The sequence below is a fragment of the Ictalurus punctatus genome, chromosome 15 (genome assembly GCF_001660625.3).
Source record: "Ictalurus punctatus breed USDA103 chromosome 15, Coco_2.0, whole genome shotgun sequence".
In the NCBI taxonomy this organism is placed as follows: domain Eukaryota; kingdom Metazoa; phylum Chordata; class Actinopteri; order Siluriformes; family Ictaluridae; genus Ictalurus; species Ictalurus punctatus.
In genome coordinates, this window is record NC_030430.2 from 5,768,409 (window position 1) to 5,792,500 (window position 24,092).

Sequence of the window (24,092 nt, forward strand, 5' to 3'; positions counted from 1 at the left end):
TCAGTTTCAAATCAATTTATTGATTATTGTATACAAATAATTAACCAAATCATTATTCCAATATTATAAATAATAAACAAAACATATGTCTATGTAAGTACAAAATTATTTAGAATGTTAAACAATATAAAACTATTATGTTATTATATATTATAATACACTATTATACACATTGTATTTCAAATGTAATATTGATTCGAGTGTATATGCACTATATCTATTTAAAACAATCCCCAAGAAAAATAGCAGCCAACCCCTACTTCTCTTTGATGTATTAAAAAGACACGTTATAGAGTATTAGCAACACAGATCTGTTCAGCCATTTTTTTTAATTAGTCACGGCAAGAAATATGATTACAGAGCAACAAGTAAAAAACCGAAGCGAGCGAGTATAAAGCTGTGGCTAACGTCTCCGCTAAAATTAAGCATGCCATGATAACACCAAATTGATAACACCAAAAGTTGGTGAAATGACCACAGCAGGACACGTGGAAGACTGGCACTGGAGTGACCTCAAGGTTGGGATCCCTACACAGACGCAGACACAAACACAGAGACACACAGACACGCACAGTATGAGTCTGATGAGCACAAGTTGAGTAGAAATCAACAGTAAATCGACAGTAAACTTATCAATTGCATTCTATTTGGAGATACACGATCTTCTCATTACATGTCATGACGGAGGAGGTGTCTCATGGATCTGTGGAGAAGAAAGGACGCACTGAGTGTTGGGTCCCGGCCGGTCCAGTCTCCTCCACTGAAAGTCTCACAACTAAAAACAGAGAAGTGTAACTTTTCTTTTGTATTGCTTTATTGCAACACACTAAAGCCAATGTTCTGCTTTTTTACTGTTATTAAATATGAACTGATGTAGTTTATAAATGACGGTTAGAAGAAAATGGGAGTGCAAATTTCAGTAAGCAGACCTTCTTCTCCTGACTCTGCGGAATGATCTGCTGCTACATCCTGATCATGTATTTCTCCTGCGAAGTAGAAATAAAGATGGAAAACAATTTTAATAAAACGAAAATGTTTTCCAGACACAAAGACATGATACATCATGTGCTTGTTTCTTATGTGAATGGATTTGAAGACACACATGCAAAAAAAAAACGTGCTTTGTTTTCCTGTTCATGTAGCTACTTTAATAGTAATGTTGTGGAAACTCGTTTATTCTAGTGTTGCGGTGCTCTCAGCATATCCTGACCTGTATTTGTTCTATCCATCTTAACATCCAAATATGCATATATATATATATATATATATATATATATATATATATATATATATATATATATATATATATATATATGTACACAAAGGTATGTGGATATATACGTATTCATATGTAAGAACTCGAGTTCTTCCACTCCAACCCTGGCAGAGCACAGGGGCATTAGTTTCAGTGAAGGGAAATCTTAATGTTATGGCATACAAAGACCTAGAAAATTGTGTGCAATACAACTTTGTGGAAAGAGTTTGGAGAAGGCCTAGATATTGCTGTGATGGTCAGGTGTCCACATTTTGGGCCATATAGTGTAATTATAAAAGTTAATGTGATTTTTAAACGGAAGTTATTTATTTTTGCGTCAAGTTTTTTTTTTGTTTGTTTGTTTTTGTTTTTTGTTTTTTGTTTTTTTTGTAGCCAATGCCCAAAAGTGTAGATTGTACTGTGTATGCTTTACGGATAGTTTAAATTTGAAGTAATGTTTACGTGAACCGACTGGAGTCTAGCTAAATCAACACATGCCGACGTCTAGACAATAACAATTTACAGGTTTTCCTAGTTAATGTGACTGGAAACAGCTAAAGTCAGGTTTACACAATTTATTTAAGCTCTTTTGCACGAAATATATAGTTTTAAATTCATATTAAGCAATGTTTAATCATTTTACATGACGTATCTTTTTTAATTATATGAAGTTACATTTACTTTAAAAAGCAAATGCACATTTTTGCTAAAAATGTTACGTAAATGTAACCATTTTTTCCCCGTGCAGAAGCACAATAGTGTTTTCAAGAGATCAGTCAATATTGCTCTACTGTATGGCTCATGAGACTTAAATGCAGAGAAACAGATAAAACAGATAACACAGATGTGCTACTGTTGCTATGTGCCTCTGAGGCTGTGAAATAATTGCATGCAGTCAAGGTTTTGAAATAACACTGAATTTCTTTTAACATGAAAGTTGTAAACAGAACTCACAAAAGCATCGATTTAGATCTCAAACTCACTAAAATATTGATATTGGACATCTCGGGTGTTAAATGCTACGGATGACTGACACACACACCTCCACATGCGAAGACGTTCACGAGCATCTCGCAGATCTCAGACACACCGCTGAGCACTGCAGTGCACACACCTGAGTCAAGGAGAAACAATCAACAAAATAAACTAGTTCATAGTTAATACATTATGTATTTTCCAGGTATTTTCCAGCATGTTATTCTCTAGAATGAATCGCGTAGTGTGAACCTCTCCGCGAATAGTAGCAAGTACAGCTAACAAACAGCCGATGAGAGTCTGAGATGAAATTCCTTAAAATATCGGAGTCTCTGCTCAAGCAGTATAGACAAACAGTCGCCACGGGAGCGCGAGTCCTACTGGAGCGCGAGACAAACCAACACAAATAGTGGCTAATTATTATAAATATTGTCTGATCATATGACGTGCACCATGTCTAATCTACACTGTATGTGGTCACAAATTTGGATGTACACAATTGTCTAGAATGTATTTGTATGGTGCAGCATTACAATTTTCCTTGACTGGAACTAAGACTGAGACTGATGTTCCAGCATTACAATACCTCGTCACTAATGCATTTGTGGATGACTGAGCACAAATCCCCACAGCCACGCTCCAAAATCTAGTGCAAAGCCTTCCCAGAAGAGTGGAGGTTATTATAATGGCAAATGGGGAATAAATCTGGAATGGGATGTTCTACAAGGACACATGGGTCTGATGCCCACAAAATTGTGGCCATATAGTGTAGTCATTTAAAGAAAGCAGCAGATTCAGCTTACCGTCACAGATGTATTGAGCTGTACTCATATTTTCCTTTTTGAAATAATTTCTTGTATTTTGCTGAGAAGAAAGTCCGTCTTCCGATGACTTTGTTGTCGCACAGCTGTTTATAAATGTACATGTCAGATAAACTCAGTCCACAACACATCCTGCACGCAGGCAGGCGTTTTTAATGGCTCTCAGAGCGGGGAGGCCGACTCCCACAGCTTACGTAAGTAAAAAAAACTATCAGAAGCAAGAGCAGGGGTGGAACTTCCCCTAAGTCGCAGTCTATCTCGACGCGGAAACCGCAGTTATTAGAAGTAACAAATTCGACGCTTCAGCATATAAAGTGAACGCGTTTGAGGAGACGCAGAAACGTTTTTTGGAGCCTCACCTCGGACCACGATACCAAAACGCAGGAAAACATCTTTCTCTCTGGTTTCAACCCAAAAACTACAACATGATAATGACCGAAAAAATAAGCAAGCACTGCTGTATGGACCGCCATCAGAATGAGCAGATTTTAAATAAATGTAGCCTGATTTAAACTTCTGTGACGCTCCGTTTTATGTAGTGAAGAATCAAAGTAAAGATCTTCTATGCCGCGGAGAGCAAAAAAAAAAAAGGTAATCCGTCAAGTTCTCATCCACTTCCTTATGACCATGGCGGACTGATCGACTGCGCTCGTGTCCTTATTCGGAAAATCCCTGATCAGAAAGAGAAATGTCAAAAGTGAATCATGAAGTAGTGGAGGATCAGCGACAGGCGAGGATATTTAGGAGATGATTCAGGAAGAAAGTTGAGCCACTACCGCTACCACTACTCGCGACAGAGGCCGAGTGCATTTTTGGACTCACTCTGCTCGCGGATACTTTCCTCCACGGAAACGTATTATTTGTAGTTGGCCTACTATGTCGAAAATTATCTGTCGTAAGGCGACAATTCTGTCAATCGTCTTACGACTCATTTCAAAACCGCCTTAGGACGATACTCGCTATTTACAGGCTCGTGATTGCGGAGCAGTATACCGGTCCAGCTCATAAGGTGGGAGGCAGACTTTATTTCAAATGAATTCAAGTTAAATAAATTAAACCAAATTCGATCTTCTAAATCGTTGTCGCGAGCGACAAAATGAGCAGGATTCCCATAAAAGCAGTCGTCGCTTCTTTGTATACTAGAAAGTCCGCTTCTTTGTATACTAGAAAGTCCGCTTCTTTGTATACTAGAAAAGGTTTTTCTCTCCACCGGCAAGTCGGATACACCACACAGCCCTACAGTCTGTACTGCACGGAAACACGGAAGCGTACAGTGAGAGACTAGAGGCAGAAACCGCGTCTCTACTTCTGTCTGAGAAAAGGAATCAGGGAAGTTTGTACCCGGGGGAGAACACCAACGTCAGAAGGGCAATACTTCAGCACCGCCATTTGGAAAGCGCACATTTAATGCCATCGTTCAGAAGCGGACAGTCGTAAACGATTTGTCTAACCCCGCCGTCGAAAAGTGAAGGATAACCTTGTCAGAAAAATTTTGACAAATATGTAGTCTTTTTTTTTTTTAAATAAAGTCCCTTATATTAAACTGTAATTAGAATTTATTTAATGTGGCTGTTAACAAAGCTTTGTTAAATATCAGAATTCGATTGATTTATTATGAAATATTAAGCTGTTTTTTAATAGCAGGCTATGTATCTATGTTTTGTTTTTCTCCACTCCATACTCATAAAAGCATCGATTTAGATCTCAAACTCACTAAAATATTGATATTGGACATCTTGGGTGTTAAATGCTACGGATGACTGACACACACACCTCCACATGCGAAGACGTTCACGAGCATCTCGCAGATCTCAGACACACCGCTGAGCACTGCAGTGCACACACCTGAGTCAAGGAGAAACAATCAACAAAATAAACTAGTTCATAGTTAATGCATTATGTATTTTCCCGGCGCCGGCTAAGTCGCTTCCCCAACACTGCGATCACCGGTTCGGCGATACCCGATGCGCGCTCCTGTGGTGACTGCTCAAGTGCACGGGATGTTTCTCAGTCTAGGCTGCGGTATTTTCCAGCATGTTATTCTCTAGAATGAATCGTGTAGTGTGAACCTCTCCGCGAATAGTAGCAAGTACAGCTAACAAACAGCCGATGAGAGTCTGAGATGAAATTCCTTAAAATATCGGAGTCTCTGCTCAAGCAGTATAGACAAACAGTCGCCACGGGAGCGCGAGTCCTACTGGAGCGCGAGACAAACCAACACAAATAGTGGCTAATTATTATAAATATTGTCTGATCATATGACGTGCACCATGTCTAATCTACACTGTATGTGGTCACAAATTTGGACGTACACAATTGTCTAGAATGTATTTGTATGGTGCAGCATTACAATTTTCCTTGACTGGAACTAAGACTGAGACTGATGTTCCAGCATTACAATACCTCGTCACTAATGCATTTGTGGATGACTGAGCACAAATCCCCACAGCCACGCTCCAAAATCTAGTGCAAAGCCTTCCCAGAAGAGTGGAGGTTATTATAATGGCAAATGGTGAAAAATCTGGAATGGGATGTTCTACAAGGACACATGGGTCTGATGCTCACAAAATCGTGGCAATATAGTGTAGTCATTTAAAGAAAGCAGCAGATTCAGCTTACCGTCACAGATGTTTTGAGCTGTACTCATATTTTTCTTTTTTAAATAATTTACTGTATGTTTCTGAGAAGAAAGTCGGTCCGTTCGTCTTCCGATGGTTGTTGTACATGTCAATCAGATAAGCGCAGCTCACAACAAACTCTACAGGCAGGCACTCGTCGTTTTATTACACGGCGGAGTATTAGCCCAATCCTTATTCGGAAAGTCAGGTCAAACTAATGAATATTATATATGGAATAAGAAATAATTGTAGTTCCTGAAACTTATCAGTATAATTACTCCCATTCTCCAATATTTTGATTGAAATTTACCAAAATTATTAAGTATAGCTTTAAAAAATATATTTTGTTCGTTAAATGTTGATTTCTTTTTAGTATAGCTAAATGTGCTTCAGTACAGTTACGGACTATAAATACCTCGTTACTGTCCACCACTAAGAATAAGCCGTGGAGCCCTCTCTCCCCTGACCACGACAAAACAACCCCTGATGTGCTGTCTGAAGCAAACCATGTAGTTTGTGTAAAATAATTTGCACGAATGCCTAAATGTATTATCTTCCAATGATGTTTAATAATAAAACACACTGCGTTGTAAGGAAAATGAGAGGATGTTCAATCAAAACACACAGAAGATGGATGAACGAGTTGTGTAAGCTTCTTCTGAGATGTTCTGTCGACTGTATCTGACCTAAACTGTTCAAATATGTTCAGTCAAGCATTACAGATGGTTTTCAATGAAGAACATATTTGTTCATTTAAAGTGTATGACTCATTACTGAGCATTACTGCATGAAGCGTGGATGTTAAAGGAAACAAGACGCTTATAGAGACAGTCTATAAAAATATATTTTGTGGGAACAAATCAGTTTCAAATCAATTTATTGATTATTGTATACAAATAATTAACCAAATCATTATTCCAATATTATAAATAATAAACAAAACATATGTCTATGTAAGTACAAAATTATTTAGAATGTTAAACAATATAAAACTATTATGTTATTATATATTATAATACACTATTATACACATTGTATTTCAAATGTAATATTGATTCGAGTGTATATGCACTATATCTATTTAAAACAATCCCCAAGAAAAATAGCAGCCAACCCCTACTTCTCTTTGATGTATTAAAAAGACACGTTATAGAGTATTAGCAACACAGATCTGTTCAGCCATTTTTTTTTAAATTGGTCACGGCAAGAAATATGATTACAGAGCAACAAGTAAAAAACCGAAGCGAGCGAGTATAAAGCTGTGGCTAACGTCTCCGCTAAAATTAAGCATGCCATGATAACACCAAATTGATAACACCAAAAGTTGGTGAAATGACCACAGCAGGACACGTGGAAGACTGGCACTGGAGTGACCTCAAGGTTGGGATCCCTACACAGACGCAGACACAAACACAGAGACACACAGACACACACAGTATGAGTCTGATGAGCACAAGTTGAGTAGAAATCAACAGTAAATCGACAGTAAACTTATCAATTGCATTCTATTTGGAGATACACGATCTTCTCATTACATGTCATGACGGAGGAGGTGTCTCATGGATCTGTGGAGAAGAAAGGACGCACTGAGTGTTGGGTCCCGGCCGGTCCAGTCTCCTCCACTGAAAGTCTCACAACTAAAAACAGAGAAGTGTAACTTTTCTTTTGTATTGCTTTATTGCAACACACTAAAGCCAATGTTCTGCTTTTTTACTGTTATTAAATATGAACTGATGTAGTTTATAAATGACGGTTAGAAGAAAATGGGAGTGCAAATTTCAGTAAGCAGACCTTCTTCTCCTGACTCTGCGGAATGATCTGCTGCTACATCCTGATCATGTATTTCTCCTGCGGAGTAGAAATAAAGATGGAAAACAATTTTAATAAAATGAAAATGTTTTCCAGACACAAAGACATGATACATCATGGGCTTGTTTCTTATGTGAATGGATTTGAAGACACACATGCAAAAAAAAAACGTGCTTTGTTTTCCTGTTCATGTAGCTACTTTAATAGTAATGTTGTGGAAACTCGTTTATTCTAGTGTTGCGGTGCTCTCAGCATATCCTGACCTGTATTTGTTCTATCCATCTTAACATCCAAATATGCACATATATATATATATATATATATATATATATATATATATATATATATATATATATATATATATATATATATATATATATATATATATATATATATATATATATATATATGTACACAAAGGTATGTGGATATATACGTATTCATATGTAAGAACTCGAGTTCTTCCACTCCAACCCTGGCAGAGCACAGGGGCATTAGTTTCAGTGAAGGGAAATCTTAATGTTATGGCATACAAAGACCTAGAAAATTGTGTGCAATACAACTTTGTGGAAAGAGTTTGGAGAAGGCCTAGATATTGCTGTGATGGTCAGGTGTCCACATTTTGGGCCATATAGTGTAATTATAAAAGTTAATGTGATTTTTAAACGGAAGTTATTTATTTTTGCGTCAAGTTTTTTTTTTGTTTGTTTGTTTTTGTTTTTTGTTTTTTGTTTTTTTTGTAGCCAATGCCCAAAAGTGTAGATTGTACTGTGTATGCTTTACGGATAGTTTAAATTTGAAGTAATGTTTACGTGAACCGACTGGAGTCTAGCTAAATCAACACATGCCGACGTCTAGACAATAACAATTTACAGGTTTTCCTAGTTAATGTGACTGGAAACAGCTAAAGTCAGGTTTACACAATTTATTTAAGCTCTTTTGCACGAAATATATAGTTTTAAATTCATATTAAGCAATGTTTAATCATTTTACATGACGTATCTTTTTTAATTATATGAAGTTACATTTACTTTAAAAAGCAAATGCACATTTTTGCTAAAAATGTTACGTAAATGTAACCATTTTTTCCCCGTGCAGAAGCACAATAGTGTTTTCAAGAGATCAGTCAATATTGCTCTACTGTATGGCTCATGAGACTTAAATGCAGAGAAACAGATAAAACAGATAACACAGATGTGCTACTGTTGCTATGTGCCTCTGAGGCTGTGAAATAATTGCATGCAGTCAAGGTTTTGAAATAACACTGAATTTCTTTTAACATGAAAGTTGTAAACAGAACTCACAAAAGCATCGATTTAGATCTCAAACTCACTAAAATATTGATATTGGACATCTCGGGTGTTAAATGCTACGGATGACTGACACACACACCTCCACATGCGAAGACGTTCACGAGCATCTCGCAGATCTCAGACACACCGCTGAGCACTGCAGTGCACACACCTGAGTCAAGGAGAAACAATCAACAAAATAAACTAGTTCATAGTTAATACATTATGTATTTTCCAGGTATTTTCCAGCATGTTATTCTCTAGAATGAATCGCGTAGTGTGAACCTCTCCGCGAATAGTAGCAAGTACAGCTAACAAACAGCCGATGAGAGTCTGAGATGAAATTCCTTAAAATATCGGAGTCTCTGCTCAAGCAGTATAGACAAACAGTCGCCACGGGAGCGCGAGTCCTACTGGAGCGCGAGACAAACCAACACAAATAGTGGCTAATTATTATAAATATTGTCTGATCATATGACGTGCACCATGTCTAATCTACACTGTATGTGGTCACAAATTTGGATGTACACAATTGTCTAGAATGTATTTGTATGGTGCAGCATTACAATTTTCCTTGACTGGAACTAAGACTGAGACTGATGTTCCAGCATTACAATACCTCGTCACTAATGCATTTGTGGATGACTGAGCACAAATCCCCACAGCCACGCTCCAAAATCTAGTGCAAAGCCTTCCCAGAAGAGTGGAGGTTATTATAATGGCAAATGGGGAATAAATCTGGAATGGGATGTTCTACAAGGACACATGGGTCTGATGCCCACAAAATTGTGGCCATATAGTGTAGTCATTTAAAGAAAGCAGCAGATTCAGCTTACCGTCACAGATGTATTGAGCTGTACTCATATTTTCCTTTTTGAAATAATTTCTTGTATTTTGCTGAGAAGAAAGTCCGTCTTCCGATGACTTTGTTGTCGCACAGCTGTTTATAAATGTACATGTCAGATAAACTCAGTCCACAACACATCCTGCACGCAGGCAGGCGTTTTTAATGGCTCTCAGAGCGGGGAGGCCGACTCCCACAGCTTACGTAAGTAAAAAAAACTATCAGAAGCAAGAGCAGGGGTGGAACTTCCCCTAAGTCGCAGTCTATCTCGACGCGGAAACCGCAGTTATTAGAAGTAACAAATTCGACGCTTCAGCATATAAAGTGAACGCGTTTGAGGAGACGCAGAAACGTTTTTTGGAGCCTCACCTCGGACCACGATACCAAAACGCAGGAAAACATCTTTCTCTCTGGTTTCAACCCAAAAACTACAACATGATAATGACCGAAAAAATAAGCAAGCACTGCTGTATGGACCGCCATCAGAATGAGCAGATTTTAAATAAATGTAGCCTGATTTAAACTTCTGTGACGCTCCGTTTTATGTAGTGAAGAATCAAAGTAAAGATCTTCTATGCCGCGGAGAGCAAAAAAAAAAAAGGTAATCCGTCAAGTTCTCATCCACTTCCTTATGACCATGGCGGACTGATCGACTGCGCTCGTGTCCTTATTCGGAAAATCCCTGATCAGAAAGAGAAATGTCAAAAGTGAATCATGAAGTAGTGGAGGATCAGCGACAGGCGAGGATATTTAGGAGATGATTCAGGAAGAAAGTTGAGCCACTACCGCTACCACTACTCGCGACAGAGGCCGAGTGCATTTTTGGACTCACTCTGCTCGCGGATACTTTCCTCCACGGAAACGTATTATTTGTAGTTGGCCTACTATGTCGAAAATTATCTGTCGTAAGGCGACAATTCTGTCAATCGTCTTACGACTCATTTCAAAACCGCCTTAGGACGATACTCGCTATTTACAGGCTCGTGATTGCGGAGCAGTATACCGGTCCAGCTCATAAGGTGGGAGGCAGACTTTATTTCAAATGAATTCAAGTTAAATAAATTAAACCAAATTCGATCTTCTAAATCGTTGTCGCGAGCGACAAAATGAGCAGGATTCCCATAAAAGCAGTCGTCGCTTCTTTGTATACTAGAAAGTCCGCTTCTTTGTATACTAGAAAGTCCGCTTCTTTGTATACTAGAAAGTCCGCTTCTTTGTATACTAGAAAAGGTTTTTCTCTCCACCGGCAAGTCGGATACACCACACAGCCCTACAGTCTGTACTGCACGGAAACACGGAAGCGTACAGTGAGAGACTAGAGGCAGAAACCGCGTCTCTACTTCTGTCTGAGAAAAGGAATCAGGGAAGTTTGTACCCGGGGGAGAACACCAACGTCAGAAGGGCAATACTTCAGCACCGCCATTTGGAAAGCGCACATTTAATGCCATCGTTCAGAAGCGGACAGTCGTAAACGATTTGTCTAACCCCGCCGTCGAAAAGTGAAGGATAACCTTGTCAGAAAAATTTTGACAAATATGTAGTCTTTATTTTTTTTTAAATAAAGTCCCTTATATTAAACTGTAATTAGAATTTATTTAATGTGGCTGTTAACAAAGCTTTGTTAAATATCAGAATTCGATTGATTTATTATGAAATATTAAGCTGTTTTTTAATAGCAGGCTATGTATCTATGTTTTGTTTTTCTCCACTCCATACTCATAAAAGCATCGATTTAGATCTCAAACTCACTAAAATATTGATATTGGACATCTTGGGTGTTAAATGCTACGGATGACTGACACACACACCTCCACATGCGAAGACGTTCACGAGCATCTCGCAGATCTCAGACACACCGCTGAGCACTGCAGTGCACACACCTGAGTCAAGGAGAAACAATCAACAAAATAAACTAGTTCATAGTTAATGCATTATGTATTTTCCCGGCGCCGGCTAAGTCGCTTCCCCAACACTGCGATCACCGGTTCGGCGATACCCGATGCGCGCTCCTGTGGTGACTGCTCAAGTGCACGGGATGTTTCTCAGTCTAGGCTGCGGTATTTTCCAGCATGTTATTCTCTAGAATGAATCGTGTAGTGTGAACCTCTCCGCGAATAGTAGCAAGTACAGCTAACAAACAGCCGATGAGAGTCTGAGATGAAATTCCTTAAAATATCGGAGTCTCTGCTCAAGCAGTATAGACAAACAGTCGCCACGGGAGCGCGAGTCCTACTGGAGCGCGAGACAAACCAACACAAATAGTGGCTAATTATTATAAATATTGTCTGATCATATGACGTGCACCATGTCTAATCTACACTGTATGTGGTCACAAATTTGGACGTACACAATTGTCTAGAATGTATTTGTATGGTGCAGCATTACAATTTTCCTTGACTGGAACTAAGACTGAGACTGATGTTCCAGCATTACAATACCTCGTCACTAATGCATTTGTGGATGACTGAGCACAAATCCCCACAGCCACGCTCCAAAATCTAGTGCAAAGCCTTCCCAGAAGAGTGGAGGTTATTATAATGGCAAATGGTGAAAAATCTGGAATGGGATGTTCTACAAGGACACATGGGTCTGATGCTCACAAAATCGTGGCAATATAGTGTAGTCATTTAAAGAAAGCAGCAGATTCAGCTTACCGTCACAGATGTTTTGAGCTGTACTCATATTTTTCTTTTTTAAATAATTTACTGTATGTTTCTGAGAAGAAAGTCGGTCCGTTCGTCTTCCGATGGTTGTTGTACATGTCAATCAGATAAGCGCAGCTCACAACAAACTCTACAGGCAGGCACTCGTCGTTTTATTACACGGCGGAGTATTAGCCCAATCCTTATTCGGAAAGTCAGGTCAAACTAATGAATATTATATATGGAATAAGAAATAATTGTAGTTCCTGAAACTTATCAGTATAATTACTCCCATTCTCCAATATTTTGATTGAAATTTACCAAAATTATTAAGTATAGCTTTAAAAAAGATATTTTGTTCGTTAAATGTTGATTTCTTTTTAGTATAGCTAAATGTGCTTCAGTACAGTTACGGACTATAAATACCTCGTTACTGTCCACCACTAAGAATAAGCCGTGGAGCCCTCTCTCCCCTGACCACGACAAAACAACCCCTGATGTGCTGTCTGAAGCAAACCATGTAGTTTGTGTAAAATAATTTGCACGAATGCCTAAATGTATTATCTTCCAATGATGTTTAATAATAAAACACACTGCGTTGTAAGGAAAATGAGAGGATGTTCAATCAAAACACACAGAAGATGGATGAACGAGTTGTGTAAGCTTCTTCTGAGATGTTCTGTCGACTGTATCTGACCTAAACTGTTCAAATATGTTCAGTCAAGCATTACAGATGGTTTTCAATGAAGAACATATTTGTTCATTTAAAGTGTATGACTCATTACTGAGCATTACTGCATGAAGCGTGGATGTTAAAGGAAACAAGACGCTTATAGAGACAGTCTATAAAAATATATTTTGTGGGAACAAATCAGTTTCAAATCAATTTATTGATTATTGTATACAAATAATTAACCAAATCATTATTCCAATATTATAAATAATAAACAAAACATATGTCTATGTAAGTACAAAATTATTTAGAATGTTAAACAATATAAAACTATTATGTTATTATATATTATAATACACTATTATACACATTGTATTTCAAATGTAATATTGATTCGAGTGTATATGCACTATATCTATTTAAAACAATCCCCAAGAAAAATAGCAGCCAACCCCTACTTCTCTTTGATGTATTAAAAAGACACGTTATAGAGTATTAGCAACACAGATCTGTTCAGCCATTTTTTTTTAAATTGGTCACGGCAAGAAATATGATTACAGAGCAACAAGTAAAAAACCGAAGCGAGCGAGTATAAAGCTGTGGCTAACGTCTCCGCTAAAATTAAGCATGCCATGATAACACCAAATTGATAACACCAAAAGTTGGTGAAATGACCACAGCAGGACACGTGGAAGACTGGCACTGGAGTGACCTCAAGGTTGGGATCCCTACACAGACGCAGACACAAACACAGAGACACACAGACACACACAGTATGAGTCTGATGAGCACAAGTTGAGTAGAAATCAACAGTAAATCGACAGTAAACTTATCAATTGCATTCTATTTGGAGATACACGATCTTCTCATTACATGTCATGACGGAGGAGGTGTCTCATGGATCTGTGGAGAAGAAAGGACGCACTGAGTGTTGGGTCCCGGCCGGTCCAGTTTCCTCCACTGAAAGTCTCACAACTAAAAACAGAGAAGTGTAACTTTTCTTTTGTATTGCTTTATTGCAACACACTAAAGCCAATGTTCTGCTTTTTTACTGTTATTAAATATGAACTGATGTAGTTTATAAATGACGGTTAGAAGAAAATGGGAGTGCAAATTTCAGTAAGCAGACCTTCTTCTCCTGACTCTGCGGAATGATCTGCTGCTACATCCTGATCATGTATTTCTCCTGCGGAGTAGAAATAAAGATGGAAAACAATTTTAATAAAATGAAAATGTTTTCCAGACACAAAGACATGATACATCATGGGCTTGTTTCTTATGTGAATGGATTTGAAGACACACATGCAAAAAAAAAACGTGCTTTGTTTTCCTGTTCATGTAGCTACTTTAATAGTAATGTTGTGGAAACTCGTTTATTCTAGTGTTGCGGTGCTCTCAGCATATCCTGACCTGTATTTGTTCTATCCATCTTAACATCCAAATATGCACATATATATATATATATATATATATATATATATATATATATATATATATATATATATATATGTACACAAAGGTATGTGGATATATACGTATTCATATGTAAGAACTCGAGTTCTTCCACTCCAACCCTGGCAGAGCACAGGGGCATTAGTTTCAGTGAAGGGAAATCTTAATGTTATGGCATACAAAGACCTAGAAAATTGTGTGCAATACAACTTTGTGGAAAGAGTTTGGAGAAGGCCTAGATATTGCTGTGATGGTCAGGTGTCCACATTTTGGGCCATATAGTGTAATTATAAAAGTTAATGTGATTTTTAAACGGAAGTTATTTATTTTTGCGTCAAGTTTTTTTTTTGTTTGTTTGTTTTTGTTTTTTGTTTTTTGTTTTTTTTGTAGCCAATGCCCAAAAGTGTAGATTGTACTGTGTATGCTTTACGGATAGTTTAAATTTGAAGTAATGTTTACGTGAACCGACTGGAGTCTAGCTAAATCAACACATGCCGACGTCTAGACAATAACAATTTACAGGTTTTCCTAGTTAATGTGACTGGAAACAGCTAAAGTCAGGTTTACACAATTTATTTAAGCTCTTTTGCACGAAATATATAGTTTTAAATTCATATTAAGCAATGTTTAATCATTTTACATGACGTATCTTTTTTAATTATATGAAGTTACATTTACTTTAAAAAGCAAATGCACATTTTTGCTAAAAATGTTACGTAAATGTAACCATTTTTTCCCCGTGCAGAAGCACAATAGTGTTTTCAAGAGATCAGTCAATATTGCTCTACTGTATGGCTCATGAGACTTAAATGCAGAGAAACAGATAAAACAGATAACACAGATGTGCTACTGTTGCTATGTGCCTCTGAGGCTGTGAAATAATTGCATGCAGTCAAGGTTTTGAAATAACACTGAATTTCTTTTAACATGAAAGTTGTAAACAGAACTCACAAAAGCATCGATTTAGATCTCAAACTCACTAAAATATTGATATTGGACATCTCGGGTGTTAAATGCTACGGATGACTGACACACACACCTCCACATGCGAAGACGTTCACGAGCATCTCGCAGATCTCAGACACACCGCTGAGCACTGCAGTGCACACACCTGAGTCAAGGAGAAACAATCAACAAAATAAACTAGTTCATAGTTAATACATTATGTATTTTCCAGGTATTTTCCAGCATGTTATTCTCTAGAATGAATCGCGTAGTGTGAACCTCTCCGCGAATAGTAGCAAGTACAGCTAACAAACAGCCGATGAGAGTCTGAGATGAAATTCCTTAAAATATCGGAGTCTCTGCTCAAGCAGTATAGACAAACAGTCGCCACGGGAGCGCGAGTCCTACTGGAGCGCGAGACAAACCAACACAAATAGTGGCTAATTATTATAAATATTGTCTGATCATATGACGTGCACCATGTCTAATCTACACTGTATGTGGTCACAAATTTGGATGTACACAATTGTCTAGAATGTATTTGTATGGTGCAGCATTACAATTTTCCTTGACTGGAACTAAGACTGAGACTGATGTTCCAGCATTACAATACCTCGTCACTAATGCATTTGTGGATGACTGAGCACAAATCCCCACAGCCACGCTCCAAAATCTAGTGCAAAGCCTTCCCAGAAGAGTGGAGGTTATTATAATGGCAAATGGGGAATAAATCTGGAATGGGATGTTCTACAAGGACACATGGGTCTGATGCCCACAAAATTGTGGCCATATAGTGTAGTCATTTAAAGAAAGCAGCAGATTCAGCTTACCGTCACAGATGTATTGAGCTGTACTCATATTTTCCTTTTTGAAATAATTTCTTGTATTTTGCTGAGAAGAAAGTCCGTCTTCCGATGACTTTGTTGTCGCACAGCTGTTTATAAATGTACATGTCAGATAAACTCAGTCCACAACACATCCTGCACGCAGGCAGGCGTTTTTAATGGCTCTCAGAGCGGGGAGGCCGACTCCCACAGCTTACGTAAGTAAAAAAAACTATCAGAAGCAAGAGCAGGGGTGGAACTTCCCCTAAGTCGCAGTCTATCTCGACGCGGAAACCGCAGTTATTAGAAGTAACAAATTCGACGCTTCAGCATATAAAGTGAACGCGTTTGAGGAGACGCAGAAACGTTTTTTGGAGCCTCACCTCGGACCACGATACCAAAACGCAGGAAAACATCTTTCTCTCTGGTTTCAACCCAAAAACTACAACATGATAATGACCGAAAAAATAAGCAAGCACTGCTGTATGGACCGCCATCAGAATGAGCAGATTTTAAATAAATGTAGCCTGATTTAAACTTCTGTGACGCTCCGTTTTATGTAGTGAAGAATCAAAGTAAAGATCTTCTATGCCGCGGAGAGCAAAAAAAAAAAAGGTAATCCGTCAAGTTCTCATCCACTTCCTTATGACCATGGCGGACTGATCGACTGCGCTCGTGTCCTTATTCGGAAAATCCCTGATCAGAAAGAGAAATGTCAAAAGTGAATCATGAAGTAGTGGAGGATCAGCGACAGTCGAGGATATTTAGGAGATGATTCAGGAAGAAAGTTGAGCCACTACCGCTACCACTACTCGCGACAGAGGCCGAGTGCATTTTTGGACTCACTCTGCTCGCGGATACTTTCCTCCACGGAAACGTATTATTTGTAGTTGGCCTACTATGTCGAAAATTATCTGTCGTAAGGCGACAATTCTGTCAATCGTCTTACGACTCATTTCAAAACCGCCTTAGGACGATACTCGCTATTTACAGGCTCGTGATTGCGGAGCAGTATACCGGTCCAGCTTTTATAAACTCATGAGGTGGGAGGCAGACTTTATTTCAAATTAATTCAAGCTAAATAAATTAGATCAAATTCGATCTTCGAAATCGTTGTCGTGAGCGACAAAATGAGCAGGTTTCCCACAAAAGCAGTCGTCGCTTCTTTGTATACTAGAAAGTCCGCTTCTTTGTATACTAGAAAAGGTTTTTCTCTCCACCGGCAAGTCGGATACACCACACAGCCCTACAGTCTGTACTGCACGGAAACACGGAAGCGTACAGTGAGAGACTAGAGGCAGAAACCCGCCTCTACTTCTGTTTGAGAAGAGGTGGGACGGTGCGCCTGAACGGCCACTCATGTTTGATCGGCGGTTGTAAGATGACACTTTCCAGTGTGTGCGCCACGGAAATGTGAGCAGCGACTGACTTGTGAACAGTTGGAGAAGTACATGGACGTTTCTCACAGAGGGGTTGGGACGATGCGAGTGTATATGCGCACCGTCTCTACGTCTCTTCCAACGCGTTCATCTGGCTAGAGCAGAAGAGTCGGAGTTACCAATCCTCCAACTATTCAGACGTCGCTCCTGATTCGCAAGGCATCTTTCTCAACCGAATCTAATGTTAGAAAGACAATAATCCGACACCGACCTTGAAGGGCCAATAGCACTCTAAATTCCTGAATGTTTAGGTATTCGACTGATTTTCTCTCTTTTTGATGGTTTCCGAATTTTTCGACATCGCCATTTGGAAAGATAGTACCGTGGTTGGAAAATGGGCCGAAGCCTGTCGGAATTAGCAGATGATTTTATTCCGTTAAATTATTTATATTCCATTTTTTCCTATTATTCGTTACATTAAGTAAGCTATCCTGTCGCATGTGAGAAAAATCATAAACAGCCGTATTAATATAATTATATTGTTATTTATTATAGATTTTTTCATTGTCTTTTTGTACATGTTTTTGGTGAAATATTGTGTACAAATATTGCACATATTTCATGGGAAATATGCCTGTGTATGTTGTCTAATGTCTGAGTTCGTTATGTGACACTAACATAATAAAATTAAATAAAATAAAACAGTGGAAAACTGAGTCATGAACATAAAGGCCCGATGCTGCCGTGGAAAAACGATTTGTCCAACCCCGGCGTCGAAAGGCGAAGGATAACCGTGTCAGAGTTCTAGACAAATATTTATTCTTCTTAATAAAGTCCCTTACATTAAAATGTGTTTATAATTTATTTAATCTGGCTATTAATAAAGCTTTTTTAAATATCAGAATTCGATGTTATTTATTATGAAATATTAAGCTGTTTTTAACAGCAGGCTTTGTATCTATGTTTTGTTTTTCTCCAACAGTATGTTGTTACAGTATGAGAGGAACCGAGAAACCTGATTCTCCAGCTCTACATGAGTCACTCCTGTGTGTGTCTGTGTGTGTGTCTGTGTGTGTGTGTGTGTGTGAGAGAGAGAGAGAGAGAGAGAGAGAGAGAGAGAGAGAGAGAGAGAGAGAGAGAGAGAGAGAGAGAGAGAGAGAGAGAGAGAGAGAGAGAGAGAGAGACGACTAGTCACCCTTTGCGAAAACTCTCGCGAGAACCGTGGTGTTAAGGTTGTGCTCTCGAGCCAGGTTATCATTTATCACAATTTATGTATTCACTTCGGTGTAGCAAGGAACGGGATGTTTTTCTTAAATGTAATGTAGTAGAAAGTTACATGTTAAGCATCAAAATGTAGGTAAGTAAAAGTAAACGTTTCCCAAAATGAAAATACTCTGATAAAATTCAGATACTTGAAAAATGTACTTAAGTACAGTTACGAACTATAAATACCTCGTTACTGTCCACCACTAAGAATAAGCCGTGGAGCCCTCTCTCCCCTGACCACGACAAAACAGCCCCTGATGTGCTGTCTGAAGCAAACCATGTAGTTTGTGTAAAATAATTTGCACGAATGCCTAAAATGTTTTATCTTCCAATGATGTTTAATAATAAAACACACTGCGTTGTAAGGAAAATGAGAGGATGTTCAATCAAAACACACAGAAGATGGATGAACGAGTTGTGTAAGCTTCTTCTGAGATGTTCTGTGGACTGTATCTGACCTAAACTGTTCAAATATGTTCAGTCAAGCATTACAGATGGTTTTCAAAGAAGAACATATTTGTTCATTTAAAGTGTATGACTCATTACTGAGCATTACTGCATGAAGCGTGGATGTTAAAGGAAACAAGACGCTTATAGAGACAGTCTATAAAAATATATTTTGTGGGAACAAATCAGTTTCAAATCAATTTATTGATTATTGTATACAAATAATTAACCAAATCATTATTCCAATATTATAAATAATAAACAAAACATATGTCTATGTAAGTACAAAATTATTAACACAGAGACACACAGACGAAAGAAAGGACGCACTGAGTGTTGGGTCCCTGCTTTTGTTGAGAAGAAAGTCGGTCCGCTTGTCTTCCGATGGTGGGCACTTTTGTCGTCGCACAGCGGTTTATGAACGTACATGTCAGTCAGATAAGCGCAGCCCACAACAAACTCTACAGGCAGGCAGTCGTCGCTTTACATACTCTAGGTTGGGAGGCGGAGAGGCGGAGTATACCTTATATGGCCTTATAACTTATACAGCCTACTTTACCGACCTAAAATCGGCAGAAGTGCTGCAGTCCAGACAGCGCGCAGTGACAAATTGCACAATACAAATAACATATCTTCTTTTCATAATCCTAATGTTGTCTTGACATACACACAATAATCCTATCTGCTCGCGGATACTTCTCGCGGATATTTCTTGCGGATACTTCTCGCGGATACATTCCTCCACGGAAACGTATTATTTGTAGTTGGCCTACTATGTCGAAAATTATCTGTCATAATGCGACAATTCTGTCAATCGTCTTACGACTCATTTCAAAACCGCCTTAGGACGATACTCGCTATTTACAGGCTCGTGATTGCGGAGCAGTATACCGGTCCAGCTTTTATAAACTCATCAGGTGGGAGGCAGACTTTATTTCAAATTAATTCAAGCTAAATAAATTAGATAAAATTCGATCTTTTAATCGTTGTCGTGAGCGACAAAGGGTGGTTTTTCGATAATTGAATGGCCTCGTTTAGTGTTGCTGGTTGGTGGTGCTGAACCCAGTGGGCGGTCTCTTCTGGAAGCCGGTTGATAAACTGTTCGAATACCACCCGCTGCACAATCCTAGCAGGGTCACAATCCTCAGCCAGCAACCACTTCTGACCGAGGTCTTGGAGCTGTTGTGCAAATACAAATAGGTCGCCAATCTCACCGACGGTCACGGAGCGAAACCTCAGGCGATATTGCTCTGACTGCTGTGAAACAGCAGTCTTAGAATCTTTACATTCCAATTGATGCATGAAGCTCTGGAGCATCCATTGGATCTCTGCCTGACCTTTTATCAGGGCCTCCAGATACTGCCTTTGCCATTGTTCAACATGTGGAATGGTGATCATCTCAGTGGAGTTCATGGTGGAGTCGTACTCAGGTAAGGAGGTAGAGAGAATGAAAGCTGTCAGGTGGATCTTCGCCAAATGGATGGCCTCGTTTAGCGTTGCTGGTTGGTGGTTCTGAACCCAGTGGGCGGTCTCTTCTGGAAGCTGGTTGATAAACTGTTCCATTACCACCCGCTGCACAATCCTAGCCGGGTCACAATCCTCAGCCAGCAGCCATTTCTGACAGAGGTCTTGGAGCTGTTGCACAAATGCAAATTGGTCGCCGACCTCACGGAGGGTCAAGGAGCGAAACCTCTGGCGATGTTGCTCCGACCACTGCAAGATGGATTCTGGTTGCTGCATGTTGCTCTGGAGCTTTTGTTGGGTCGCTGCCCGTGCTTGTATCAGAATTTTGATCATCTCAGTGGAGTTTGTTGAACCCATGGTGGAGTAGAAGTCTGGTAAGGAGGTAGAGAGAAAGCGCTGATGAATATTTTTATTAACCCTTTTGAACTGTGTGTTATTCCGCCCAGTTTGTGTTCACAAAACACTATTCAAAAATAGTAAGCTGCATATGTTAACTTAAGGTGATATTTCTACCTGATCTAACCGTTACATTTTATTTTGTTGGTGTAACCTAGTGTATTTAGTTTGATTCAATGATTTTTTACTTGAATAAATTCTGTTAATTTAAATGTTACCACATGAAGCATTTTTTTTACTTTTTGAAATTCTATTAAATCGAAATCTTCCTCGCGTTCACTGAGACGCCAACGACTGCAATTTAGAAAATGTCCAATGAAAATCCGACGGGATCTCATTCGCTTTCCTATGGTGGTGTCGGACTAGCGTGTTCATAATATCGGTGCCGGTTGGAGAAATTCCCGAAAAAAAGATTATAAGGAAAGTAAAATAATCCCAAATGATCAAAGATAATTAAAGTTACCTGAACAACTGATTTCTGACAGTCGGTGTTCAGCAGTCATCCAGCAGAGAGCTCAGTAGCGGAGAAGAGCTGGAGGAGCTTATATATACTATGTTCCTCGCGATTTCGATTGAAATGAAATGCCGGAAAAAAATTTCCCTGAATATACCTCGGACTTATCAACTACAACTAAAAACATCCATATATGCAAAAACTTTTACATAATTGTAAAGGTAATAGATAGGTTCGCGACCTGTTGTCCATATCCTTCCGTCCACGAGCGACATATCTGTCTGTCCGTGAACGACATATCTGTCTGTCCGCGAGTGACATTCTTTGTATACTAGAAAGCCGTATGAAAAAGTTTTTCTCTCCACCGGCAAGTCGGATACACCACACAGCCCTACAGTCTGTACTGCACGGAAACACGGAAGCGTACAGTGAGAGACTAGAGGCAGAAACCCGCCTCTACTTCTGTTTGAGAAGAGGTGGAACGGTGCGCCTGAACGGCCACTCATGTTTGATCGGCGGTTGTAAGATGACACTTTCCAGTGTGTGCGCCACGGAAATGTGAGCAGCGACTGACTTGTGAACAGTTGGAGAAGTACATGGACGTTTCTCACAGAGGGGTTGGGACGATGCGAGTGTATATGCGCACCGTCTCTACGTCTCTTCCAACGCGTTCATCTGGCTAGAGCAGAAGAGTCGGAGTTACCAATCCTCCAACTATTCAGACGTCGCTCCTGATTCGCAAGGCATCTTTCTCAACCGAATCTAATGTTAGAAAGACAATAATCCGACACCGACCTTGAAGGGCCAATAGAACTCTAAATTCCTGACTGTTTAGGTACTCGGTTGAAAGCAGGGAAGTTTTACAACCGTCAGTAAGATGTGGGTCGCGTTCAGGCGCACCGTTTCCACCGTTTCTAAATTAGCATTCAGCTTGCTTCAACCTGGGAGTAGTGTGTTCATAATATCGGTGTCGGTTGGAGAAATTCAGGGAAAAAATAAAAGATTATAAGTAAAGTAAAATAATCCCAAATGATCAAAAATAATCAAACTTACCTTAACAGCTGATTTCTGACGGTCGGTGTTCAGCAGTCATCCAGCAGAGAGCTCAGTAGCGGAGAAGAGCCGCAGGAGATTATATAAGCCGTTTAGTCGGGTTTCGATTGAGATTTAACGCGGCAAATTTTTGCCGCATAAAAATAAGTCGGCCTTATCAACTACAACTAAAACATCCATATATGCAAAAACATTTACATAATTGTAAAGGTAATAGATAGGTCCGCGACCTATTGTCCATATCCGTCCGTCCGCGAGCGACAAATCCGTCCGTCCGCGAGCGACATATCTGTCGGTCCGCGAGCAACATATTTGTCTGTCCACGAGCGACATATCCTCCCGGCCACGAGCGACGTGTGATGAGGTGTGGAATTAACGTCAACTTCGACTTTTCTGCTGTTACAAGATGAAGGCGTTTGAGGAAATCTCGAGACGTTGCTTGTAACCTTAATTCTGTCCATAATACAAAGACGTAGAAAAACATCCTTCATCAGATCATAATGACCGTCAAAACACGTAAGCCATCAAAATGAGCAGGTTTCCCACAAAAGCAGTCGTCGCTTCTTTGTATACTAGAAAGCCCGTATGAAAAAGTTTTTCTCTCCACCGGCAAGTCGGATACACCACACAGCCCTACAGTCTGTACTGCACGGAAACACGGAAGCGTACAGTGAGAGACTAGAGGCAGAAACCCGACTCTACTTCTGTTTGAGAAGAGGTGGAACGGTGCGCCTGAACGGCCACTCATGTTTGATCGGCGGTTGTAAGATGACACTTTCCAGTGTGTGCGCCACGGAAATGTGAGCAGCGACTGACTTGTGAACAGGTGGAGAAATACATGGACGTTTCTCACAGAGGGGTTGGGACGATGCGAGTGTATATGCGCACCGTCTCTACGTCTCTTCCAACGCGTTCATCTGGCTAGAGCAGAAGAGTCGGAGTTACCAATCCTCCAACTATTCAGACGTCGCTCCTGGTTCGCAAGGCATCTTTCTCAACCGAATCTAATGTTAGAAAGACAATAATCCGACACCGACCTTGAAGGGCCAATAGCACTCTAAATTCCTGACTGTTTAGGTATTCGGTTGAACGCAGGTAAGTTTTACAACCATGAATAAGATATGGGTCGCGTTCAGGCGCACCGTTTCCACCTCTTCTCAAACAGTACAGAGGCGGGGTTTCTGCCTCTGGTCATAACGCTGTATGTACCCGAGGGAGAACACCAACGTCAGAAAGGCAATACTTCAGCACCGCCATTTGGAAAGCGCACATTTAATGCCATCGTTCAGAAGCGGACAGTCCTTCACTGCTGCTGGAAAACGTCGACGTCGGACAGCGAATAGTTCCACACCGCCGTCGAAAGGCGACTGATTTTCTCTCTTTTTGATGGTTTCCGAATTTTTCGACATCGCCATTTGGAAAGATAGTACCGTGGTTGGAAAATGGGCCGAAGCCTGTCGGAATTAGCAGATGATTTTATTCC

At 39.6% G+C, this 24,092-nt stretch overlaps 1 protein-coding gene and 3 long non-coding RNA genes across 11 annotated transcripts in view; all 4 read right to left on the minus strand.

Annotated features, from left to right (window-relative positions):
- Nucleotides 1-4,041, minus strand: LOC108262611 (uncharacterized). Of its 3 annotated transcripts, none has more exons than XR_008398039.1 (5): nucleotides 3,034-4,041; nucleotides 2,298-2,369; nucleotides 930-986; nucleotides 674-775; nucleotides 1-528 (listed from the first exon to the last, which is right to left on the minus strand). It is a non-coding gene; the product is annotated as an uncharacterized LOC108262611 (long non-coding RNA). The 3 variants fall into 3 exon arrangements; XR_008398040.1 differs by having other exon boundaries at nucleotides 2,239-2,369; XR_008398038.1 differs by having other exon boundaries at nucleotides 2,298-4,041.
- A 2,488-nt stretch (nucleotides 4,042-6,529) lies between these two features.
- On the minus strand, nucleotides 6,530-10,614 carry LOC128635148 (uncharacterized). 3 transcript variants are annotated; one of them, XR_008398036.1, is made up of 5 exons: nucleotides 9,607-10,614; nucleotides 8,871-8,942; nucleotides 7,461-7,517; nucleotides 7,205-7,306; nucleotides 6,530-7,059 (listed from the first exon to the last, which is right to left on the minus strand). It is a non-coding gene; the product is annotated as an uncharacterized LOC128635148 (long non-coding RNA). The 3 variants fall into 3 exon arrangements; XR_008398037.1 differs by having other exon boundaries at nucleotides 8,812-8,942; XR_008398035.1 differs by having other exon boundaries at nucleotides 8,871-10,614.
- Nucleotides 10,615-13,127: 2,513 nt separating this feature from the next.
- On the minus strand, nucleotides 13,128-17,464 carry LOC128635109 (uncharacterized). 3 transcript variants are annotated; one of them, XR_008397979.1, is made up of 5 exons: nucleotides 16,157-17,464; nucleotides 15,421-15,492; nucleotides 14,059-14,115; nucleotides 13,803-13,904; nucleotides 13,128-13,657 (listed from the first exon to the last, which is right to left on the minus strand). It is a non-coding gene; the product is annotated as an uncharacterized LOC128635109 (long non-coding RNA). The 3 variants fall into 3 exon arrangements; XR_008397980.1 differs by having other exon boundaries at nucleotides 15,362-15,492; XR_008397978.1 differs by having other exon boundaries at nucleotides 15,421-17,464.
- Nucleotides 17,465-19,427: 1,963 nt separating this feature from the next.
- LOC108275920 (SCAN domain-containing protein 3) overlaps nucleotides 19,428-24,092 on the minus strand; it is a 6,003-nt gene continuing 1,338 nt past the window's right edge. Inside the window, exons 1-2 of one of the 2 annotated variants that reach the window (XM_017487055.3) lie at nucleotides 22,610-24,092; nucleotides 19,428-21,077 (exon numbers count right to left, since the gene is read on the minus strand). The exon at nucleotides 22,610-24,092 is cut by the window's right edge and continues 1,338 nt beyond it. In XM_017487055.3, the coding sequence (XP_017342544.1) occupies nucleotides 20,203-21,063 (861 nt within the window). In that variant the 5' untranslated portion in view covers nucleotides 21,064-21,077; nucleotides 22,610-24,092 and the 3' untranslated portion in view covers nucleotides 19,428-20,202. The other variant, XM_017487054.2, reaches the window with a different exon arrangement.